The 9,888-nt window shown below is 34.6% G+C and overlaps 1 protein-coding gene across 1 annotated transcript in view; it reads right to left on the bottom strand.

Annotated features, from left to right (window-relative positions):
- Positions 1 to 3,264: 3,264 nt before the first annotated feature.
- The window catches only part of LOC129002920 (intraflagellar transport protein 172 homolog), a 58,982-nt gene continuing 52,358 nt past the window's right edge, over positions 3,265 to 9,888 (bottom strand). Inside the window, exons 28-32 of the mRNA XM_054431042.1 lie at positions 7,881 to 8,085; positions 7,225 to 7,398; positions 6,385 to 6,600; positions 5,028 to 5,252; positions 3,265 to 4,661 (exon numbers count right to left, since the gene is read on the bottom strand). Coding sequence (XP_054287017.1) covers positions 4,386 to 4,661; positions 5,028 to 5,252; positions 6,385 to 6,600; positions 7,225 to 7,398; positions 7,881 to 8,085 — 1,096 coding nt within the window. The 3' untranslated portion in view covers positions 3,265 to 4,385. The remainder of the gene's footprint in view (positions 4,662 to 5,027; positions 5,253 to 6,384; positions 6,601 to 7,224; positions 7,399 to 7,880; positions 8,086 to 9,888) is intronic.

The raw sequence follows: 9,888 nt of genomic DNA, 5'->3' as shown, positions 1-9,888 counted from the left end.
ACTAATATTCATAAAGTTTTGGGTCAATTATTGTATTGATAAATTTATACTACCCATTTGGGATAATAAAACAGTAGTTACATTACTGATCGTTTCTAGTTTACTTCCTGATTAAAACCAAGGATTTTAACTTAAAATCTTCAATATTAATATTTTTTGTTCTTTAGCTTTTAATATTAAAGATTAAGCTTCTCCGTTGCTTCTTCTTGAAGCAAATTACTGAGGTTCCTTCTAAATACTACCAAGAGAAATCACTACTACTTATGATACATTTTTCAAGTTTTTGTTGTTCAGTCACAACTTGCCCAAAATAGCTGTATTTACAATAATAATATAACAGTATTTTGAGTGGTTTAAAACTGCAAAAGAAAGACTCCCAATCCCAATAATGAAAGTTCCGAGTTACAGTAATGTAATTTAAAAATAATATTTTTACACTGAGGTATTCAACAATCTAAATAGATATAGTCTGAATTATGAAGCTATATAATTCTAATGTATTAATTAAAGATCTCAATTTCAACTCTTAGTATTTTATTGGTTATAATTATTATGAATCTGTTTCTTCTTGGAGTTTTGCTATTTTCTGTAAAGATGGCCTTTTAGTTTGTATTAATATTAATAGGCTGAATTTGAAGTTTCTGTAGACCAATTGATTACTGGAAAATAGTAATCTGTTAGAGTTAGGTTTGTAGTTTTAGTGTGATTGTAATTATTTCCTGATGTTTTTTGTCAATATTGGGATTATCGTTCAATAAGCTGATCTCATTTTACGTGTTGGTTGTGACCAAAATCATTAGGTTAACCATATATTATGTTTCCTGACCATTGCAGCCTACTTTTATTTTCTCCAATTTCATTTTTTGTGATGTGTAATAGGGGTGTGCAAAGCAGCAAAAGATTTTAGATTCAAAGCAACGATTTGATTCAAAAGATTTTTGATTTGAATTGATGCAACTCGATTCAAAGCAAAACGGCATTTTTATACATATTTTTCAATGGAGTGAAGTTACAATAATTAAAATTTAACACATTTGTGTAATGCAAATTTTTTGTTGCAAAAAAGCTTTATTTTTGCCATGCGATTAATTTTTTCAATCAATTAAATTGAATATCCACTATTTTTTATTTTTTTGTAGATATTTTATGTGGTAATAGGCCTATTCTCATACATATAAATTAAATATGACGTTTAGATGAAAAATATTTATTTTCAAAAATTCAATCATATATGACGATATTAAATCCTTGTCCATATACGTACGTAATTGAATCAGTGTCCATATATGTTATTGAGTTACTATCCATATACGTTATTAAATCTGTATCCATATACATTATTTTGATTTCAATAACAATAATATATATGGATACAGATTCCCTCATGAATCAAATTGTTCTTTTGATCACCACTGATTCAAATTGTGATTCATTGCATCGAATCAAATCAGAATTTTGATGCATCACACACTCCTAATGTATAATCACTTAAAGAACACTATATCAATCACACAATTCTAATAACAATTTAGACTGACCACAAGGCGGACAAGTTGGTACTCTAGTAAAGTTAAGAATGCTTCACTACGCAATCTTTCAGTGTGTTTAACCCTTCCTCTAGTTATTTTATTGTCCAAGAGGTTTTTATGACTATTGTCACAAGTAATTGATTAAAACAAAATAGCAGAATTTGCTTATCAGCCTGATAGTGATTTTGTAACTGTAACATATTGTGTCTTGTATGTGTGGCCTTAGTGTACTATTTAATGAATAATTTTATATTAAACTTAGCAACACTGTATTTTATTTATTTTATTCATCATTTATTTTATTCATCATTTTATTTTATTCATCTCCAACTGCTCTGTAATATTTCTGACTAAATAAACAAAAGTTAAAATAATATTTTGGTTTTTTTTACCCTCTACCTGGCAAACAATTAGTGACAAGTCGCTACAAGTTTTCCTCTACTGACTGGCAAACGATGAAGTTCAGAAATTCAGGGAAGGACAGAACAAACAGATTAAAAGCTTGGCCCTGAGCTTAGACAGAGTTAGTGATGTAAGTAACAAGTAACATCAGCTGTAATTCACAAACTTTATCATAACCCCCTGTGTTACATATTTAATAACATTACTGATGAATTATTCTTAAAACATTTTAAAACAATAACTAAGGCTACAATTATACTAGAAACCTAGCGGGCATTAAATCAAATGGGGGGCGATTAGACTAGGGATGCCAGCATCGGAAGCTAAACAATTTTGTGCGTCCCAGCCGGGACTATGAAATTCGGGTGTCCGATGACTTTTTGCATCCCTTGATGCACAAAATCGGTTGTGGGGTATTGGTTCAGAGGCGGTGCATTATACTAGGCTGCTAGGGTCAATCCATATCAAGTGATCCAATAAGAGTATTTTTTTATTCATTGTTCCCTCCTGTTTTGGAAGTTCAAACATGACTTTATAAAATTTGTATCCCTTCCCATTTATTTTAGCAGCCATTATCAAAGCATGAGGGAAAAATTAATAAAAAAAATATTAAAAATGGTCAAGCAACCAAATTATTTTTTATTGGGTCACTTGATATGGATTGACCCTCTAGCATCCGAGACGCTCTCTTCCAACAAGTGTGCAAATATGTCATTTTTGTCCAATTTCATGAAAAGGTGTAAGGCGGGATAAACGTGAATGAGTCCGCGAACCAGCATGATCTGATCTTGGGAACCACGTTTTATGGGGTTACAAGGGTTTTTTAATTCTTGATCCAAAAAAATTAAAATTTCCCAATTTCTCTCTTGACCATTTTAAAGAGCTTAAAAAGCAGATAATTTAGTATATTAAAGTGTTGTTGTATGGTTATTAGTTACAGAGAAAATTAAAAAAATGTACATTTAAATTTCTCATGTTATTCTTATGGAGGAGAATATTGTAATTTTCTTGTTTATGGATACATTTTGATAAATCTTAGCAGTTTTATTTAATTTTATACTAGGCTAAGCTATCAATATTTTACTAAAAACACACTTTATTAGCCTCCCTGAATCAGCAAACCTAGGTACTCATTAAACCTAAATATCCTTTAAATAGATATACTGTATACAAAAAGTGACAAAACATTCAATTAAAATATCATCTCAACACAAATCACGTGTTCAATAAATCACAAAGTGGAATGCTAGCATCCCGGACGTCAGCCTCCTAGTATGATCGTAGCATTAACTAATCAAAGTTGCACAACTATCTTTATAAAAAAACAGGCCTTTGTTTTATTACAGGGAGTTTAAAAAAATACTTGAGGGAGCTTAGAAAGATTATTTAGAACATTTAAATCATTGTATATTTTGTACATTAGAAAACCTTCAGTTTGGTATTTAACATGATATGGGAGCAACTAGGTAATGAATACACAAAATATGTTTTAGAACTACACTGTACCAGTTTTGGGGGGCTCTTTAGCTGTACAGCAAAAATTAATATCAAGCGTAGAATCATAAAAATGCACAACAAAGGGGTTCTTGTTCTTGTGTTGGGTATGACTCTTTCCCTTTCATGTAGACCTAAATGTAGGCTACAAAATGTGTCTTTATTGTGATGGTGAAATGTAAACTTTAAAAAGTAAGTAAATTAACTGTAAAAAAAAATGTTAACAATCACAAGCAATATTTTTGTCTTAAAATAAATTGTCTTCTCAGATGTAGTCTGTTTTAGTGTTTTATTCAAATTTTGTGTTGGTACAAAAAATAGCAAACTTGGTCTATTCTTATGGATGAAAGTAAAAAATAATTTCCAACAACAAAACGTTAAGTTAACAAGGTAAGCCTGATTGTGTAAGTTAAGCCAAATTATATTTATAATATTAAAATTTGCCAAATAAGTAGTTAATGCATCTTTAGAACTTAATGTGGTATTTTTACATCAAACTTTATCAGTTGAACATTTGTCTCCAGTGCTTGATGCTATTCAATGATGCTAGATGCTAGTAATTGATGCTAATCAATGGTTCACAACACAACCATATTTTTTACATAAAAAATCTGTAGAATATTTGGTTTATTTATTTTACTCAATTCAACATATTCAAAGCTAATAAAATCACAATGGACTATTGAAAGGATCTAGAGTTTTTGTTAGGATAGCAGCAGCCGTATCACAAATGAAATAGTCCATCCAGGCGAAAAAATGTAAAAAAAACCAAAAACTTTACACTAGACACAAAAAATATTCCACTGGAACTAAGAGTTAATCAACCAAGTTAATCTGGAGGTAATTATTCCTTGATAAAAAAATGCACAACTAAGGGGTTCTTGAGTTGGTTTTGACTCTTTCCCTTTCATGTAGACAAAAACAAAAATACCTAATAAAGGCTCTATGTTGCATTATCTATTAAAACGAGAAGTTAGGCAGAGCGCCGCACCACTCTGAGATAAACTTGAAAGTGTCCTGCAGGTCTGTGTTGGTAGGGGAGAGTCTCGCAGCCATAGTCAGCCGGTTCCAGTCCTCCCGGTTAGCCACACAGCCAGCACGCTTGAACGTGACGGTCTGCGAGGGCACACCAAACACTGGGTAGCCAGTGACCACACAGGGAGGGACCGGAGTGGAGGCGGAGTCTTGGCCGACCAGTGCAGACGGGTAGAGACCCCTAGAGTCTAGGGGGAGAACCTACACAACACACTGACTTAGTTAAGCAGCCGAATCAGTGCAGTTCATTCCACTATAGGAAACTGCATGGAGCAATTTAATGAAGATTATGTCAAATTTCTATATAAATTCAAAGGAGTAACAAAAATTGTAACAATTTTTAAATTTGTATCAGTCTATTGTTGTGCGGTATCTTTAGTATGGAGAGAATAGGAATTGTATATAAATATATCAATCAAACAACCTTCTAAAAGTAAGATACTGTAGGTCTAAAGACAGGACGTACACTCCATTTTCTAAAGGCAATGATATTTCATTCTTCCTTTAAGAAATATTTCAATCATCTATCAAGCAATAAAATCTTTTGAAGTGGTTGTTCAGCATTACCTGCTGGACGCTCTGGTCCATAGAGACAGCCAGCACCCACTCCTTGACTGCCTCGTGTTCTGCTTGAGGCAGGTACGGACCTGCAGGCAGTGGGATCTCCTGGGGAAAGTCTGTGGCGACAAAGTCTGAGTAGTCAAGGGAGTCGAGGCTGCCTTCCTCAATAGCCTCAACAATGTCGAGGTAATGGTTGAGGAACACAAACGCCTCACTGTCTCTCCCCACCTCCTGACAACAAACACAAAGACTGATAAAACATGTGTAATGTAAAGATAATAAATAAGACAGTGTTAGGACTTGTGCATTATTTACAACAAAGTTATGTAGCACTTTAACCAAAACGGAAACGATAAAAGACATTTTTAAATTATACTTGATATATTATTTAGCAATCTTGACAAAGTTTACACTTATTTTATAATTTTTGACATGACAAGAGGGAAAAAAATGCTAGGGATGTGTAAATTCTTGAACATGAATTAATATATGATTTGAGAATTGATTGCCATGAGTCAATGCCAATCCATACTCAACACGTCTGTGAAGATCATGCAATCAAAAAAATTCATGCTTTTGCCACAATCACAGATGCCATCGATAACGATTCTGTAACTGCAGGAGACAATGATAATGTCAACAGATAGGTTTATGATTTTGCCATGATCATGGAAGACAATGATGATGATCCCGTGACCATAGGTGATATTCAGAATTTTACTGTGATTGTGGAAGACAAGAATGATGATTCTGTGACCAATAAAGATATTCAGGATTTTAAATAAAGTGGAAGCAGTTAAATTAAATAGTAAAAAATTTAACAAAACATTCTTTTGAACAATTAAGAACAAATTCAGACACTGTACAGCAATATCTGCTATCGTGGTTATGTTTCCATTATATTTCGTTATATTTCCGAGATATCCAGGATTTTGCCACAGTTCTGTAAAACGATGATGATGTCCAAACGACCACGGGAGATATTCAGGATTCACATAAGAGCTATTCAAAAAGCTATTTAATAAAACCAAGTCAGTTCAAGTGTATACCAATCAAATAAAAAATTTGCTCGAACATCACAAATGACATACAAATCACTAATCAGTATGGTCTACGAGAGTCTGCAGTTGAAGGAGGAGCCAATTTACCACGTGACTTTGAAGGAGCCAATGAGGACAGTGCGGTGTTGCCAAATCTAATAATACCAGCTGATTTGAAAATATTATTTAGTATATTTTTTTATTTTTATTTGTGTCAAAAAGTAGTGAATGGGTGATGTTGCTAGTCCAGTCTTGGTATTGGCTGCCGCCAACTGCAGACTCTCCTGGTCCCTAGTTTATGTTGTTACTGCCAAGTATCTCACCCTGGCATGTACACCAGCCTCGTAGAACGCTTTGTCAGCAGGAATGACATCGGAGTGACGCAGCATCGCAATGCTGATGTTGGCCACCAGTTGCTCCATGTCCTTGATGCCAGACAGAACGGCCCGTAGAGCACAGTAGTGAGCCACTTGCATCAACACTCGGAACTCGTAATGAGTGGCACTACCGCCATCACTGCTGCCACTCATACCTTCGCTCTTGTTACAAAACATTATTGATTAATAACTATAGCCAACTGCTGGATTTTTGCTAGATTTATAACTAGATTACTATTAAAGAATGTGGTATCTTAATTTTTTTTTGCAATGAAAATATTTGAAAGATTTTTATAACAATTAAGTCTGCCTTTATCTAATCTAAAAGGCTGTTTTGGATCTTATATCGCCTGGCTGGTTGTAATAAGCTTGTATGTTAGTTCATTGGTATATTTGGTTAGGTAATTAAATTCCTCATATTTTGTTGAGTCAGTTATTTTAGGGTTAAATATTTTAAGTAAAAAGTCAGATTGGTGAGCAGATGACGGAATTTGTCTTAATGGAATTAGAGATTAGTAACAATAACAATTTGCAAGTTTTAGTTAAACATCAACATATAAACCCACAAATTTTTTATGTCCAAACCACTTTCGATGTCGTCTATCCGCCTCTTAAAATTCAAATTCCCTCGGAGTAACTCAAAACTTAAGTTTTAATATAGATTTGTGGAAGTAAATATCGATCAGTCTGCATGTCAACCAAAAAAAGAATTACCAATATTTACATCTTAACAGAAGACTTTACTAATACACTCTCTTCTAATAAAGCAACTAGTGTGTGATGTACCAGTTTGTACAGCATGTTCCTGAGCCTGGCCCATGTAGCATACACCTCTGTGCCAGACGCCCCTGTAGTGGCTATCACGTCTACACTGATGCGCCGGTAGATGTTGTAGTTCTGTGGGAAAGCTGGAGCTCCCATCTGAGTGTACAAGCTGAGGGCCTTCAGTGTGTCCCCGTCCTGCCATAGAACATACACAAAGTTATGCTGCAGCAAGAAGTATGTGTTTATCAATACATCAATTGACCAAAAAGTGATTAATTTCAACATGCTCTAGGTGTACTCTAGGTGTGGTATGAGGTTTGTATCCCTTCAACTATTTTTTTTTGCTTTGCTTTCAGCCCTGAGATGGTCCAAAAGTCAGTACCATACAGCAATCTTTTTGCTTCTATGAATGTGTATGTTTATGATTTTTTTTTTCTTTTGTTGGCTACTTACAAAATCATTATTGGCTTTCCATCTGTTCTAATTAGTTTGAGTTTTATGGTACCAACCAAAATGATTTTAAAGCTTCCACTTGAGAGCATTGGCTGATTATACCTCGAGGGGTAATATATTTAATGTTAGGAATCTATCGCCTCCAAGATGGTCAGATACATTTCTAACCCATCTTTAAGAGTTACGCTAAGTATTTTAATAATACCAATCCAACTCATTCCTACCTTGATGAGGTGGGTGGCGTACAGTGCCACGTACTTGTGCAGCACCTGGGGGCCGTGAGGTCGAGCTGTCTCCAGACACTTGGACCACTGGCCGCGCTCACACAGCAGATCCAGGGCCGAGATTATGTCTACATCGGCCAACTGATCCGCTCGGCCTTGACGCCTCAACGACTCCTTGTACTTCTCTTCCACATACGCCTCCAGACTAATTTGAAAAGTGAGTTCTCACTTAAACTGTCATATTAACAATTAAATCCTGGATATTTTCTTTTATAAAGTATTGTAAGTAGATACAGCTATTTATCATTGTTCGATTATTATACACTGTAACCGAAAGTTTAAAATTGAATTCCTCACCTCAAATATCTAAAACCTAAACGCAAAACATTATTATACTTAACTGGTTAAGATAAGAAAAAAAAACAGGTAATACTACAATTTGTGTAAATTATGCAATCAAAACTGAAAGAAACTGTACTTCAGACCCTGGACATCTATCTATATAATACAGAAGCCGTTTTTTGTTAACGCAACTCCTCCCTTATTTGTGGAAAAATTTCAACGTTTAAGGTGTCAAAAGATTGGTCCTAATATGTAATTTTGCAATAAGGTTTTAGAATTTTTAAATTCCTACTCTTAAGGGCGTGAGACCCTCTCAAAGGTCGGGTTTTCCAAGGGTATTTTCTGCTATATTTGAGAAGAATGTGTTAAAGTGTTCGGCCATTTCTTGTGTCGCTTGTGAGTTTGCCATTTATTTCTAATTCTGTAAGGGTTTTCTCTTCACATTTCCCTTTCCTTTCCTTGTTTATAACTTGCCATAGCGCTTTTGGTTTGTTGTCAGCTTGTTCTATGAAGCTAGCTGTTGAGGACATTTTTAGGTTTCTTAGATTCATGTTGTATATCCTTTTTCTATTAATCATTTCTACTTTGTCTTCATTTCTGTTTGTTAACTCAAACTTTTGCATAGCTTTCAAAAAGTTCTCTTTAAGGTATTTTGCTTCGGGATCGTAGTACTTCATGTTTTTTGTTTGTACTAATTTTAGTTTTCTTTAATGGGCATGTATAATCTAGTGCTGTTTGGAGAATATTATGAAATTTGCTGTAGGAGGTTTCAAGATTGGGTGAAGAGTAAACATGTTCCCAATTTTATGGAGGTGAGCCTTCAGTTTGTTTAGGTTTGTGTTGTTTAGGCTTCTTTTCATTACAAATCTTTGGGAAGTGTCTTCTTGGTATGTTTTCAACAGGCACAGCTGCGCAGTGTGGTCAGATAGACCAGTATGCACAATTGCACATCTTGTCCAGTAATATACGCATATGGTATGTTTGAGCATATACAGTCTATGGAAGTGGCTGTGTCATGGGTTATTCTGGTGGCCTCTAGAGGAAATCTCCAGATTGTGTGGTTAACTCTTCTTCCAGCATGGTGTTTTTGGAATTTTGGGTGAGCCTATCAATATTTATGTCACCGATGAGTATGAGGTTTTTCTTGTGCACTTCTTGTAGTTCTAGCGTGTCTGATAGGAGATCAAGGGCAATTCTTGCATTTTCTATTGGTGGTCTATAGATTCCCAGGATGTAGATATCCTTTTTATTTGTTGTCTGCATGCGAATCATTGCTGCTTCAAAAACTAACTCCTGGCATGTGTTTGAAATGTCAATAGCTGATACTGTATCAGCAAGGGTTTCCTTGGAATATATTGCTACACCTCCAAGTTTAAGTTCTTCTCTACTAAAGTGGGTAATTAAAGAGTAGCCGGTAATTTTGGTAGCTTCTAGTTCTGTTTTTTTCAGTCCGTGTTCAGTCAAGATTAGAATGTTTGGTTTTGTGTCACTGAGAATATGATGTAGTCTGTTCGTCTTTGTAGCAAGTCCTCTAATATTTTGGTGCATTATTGCTACACAAGAATTATTTGGAGATTTGCTGATTTTTCTTTTGCTTTTTTCAGGCTGTTTGTTTCTAAAAAAGAGGTTATAGTGTGGGGCACTGTAGAGTGATTGGATTGTTGAC

Source organism: Macrosteles quadrilineatus, unplaced genomic scaffold (assembly GCF_028750875.1).
Source record: "Macrosteles quadrilineatus isolate MER2022 unplaced genomic scaffold, UCM_ALF_1.0 Scaffold_9__3_contigs__length_116548681, whole genome shotgun sequence".
Taxonomy (NCBI): domain Eukaryota; kingdom Metazoa; phylum Arthropoda; class Insecta; order Hemiptera; family Cicadellidae; genus Macrosteles; species Macrosteles quadrilineatus.
The sequence above is the reverse complement of the archived record's forward strand: the minus strand, read 5'-3'. Positions and strand labels throughout refer to the sequence as shown.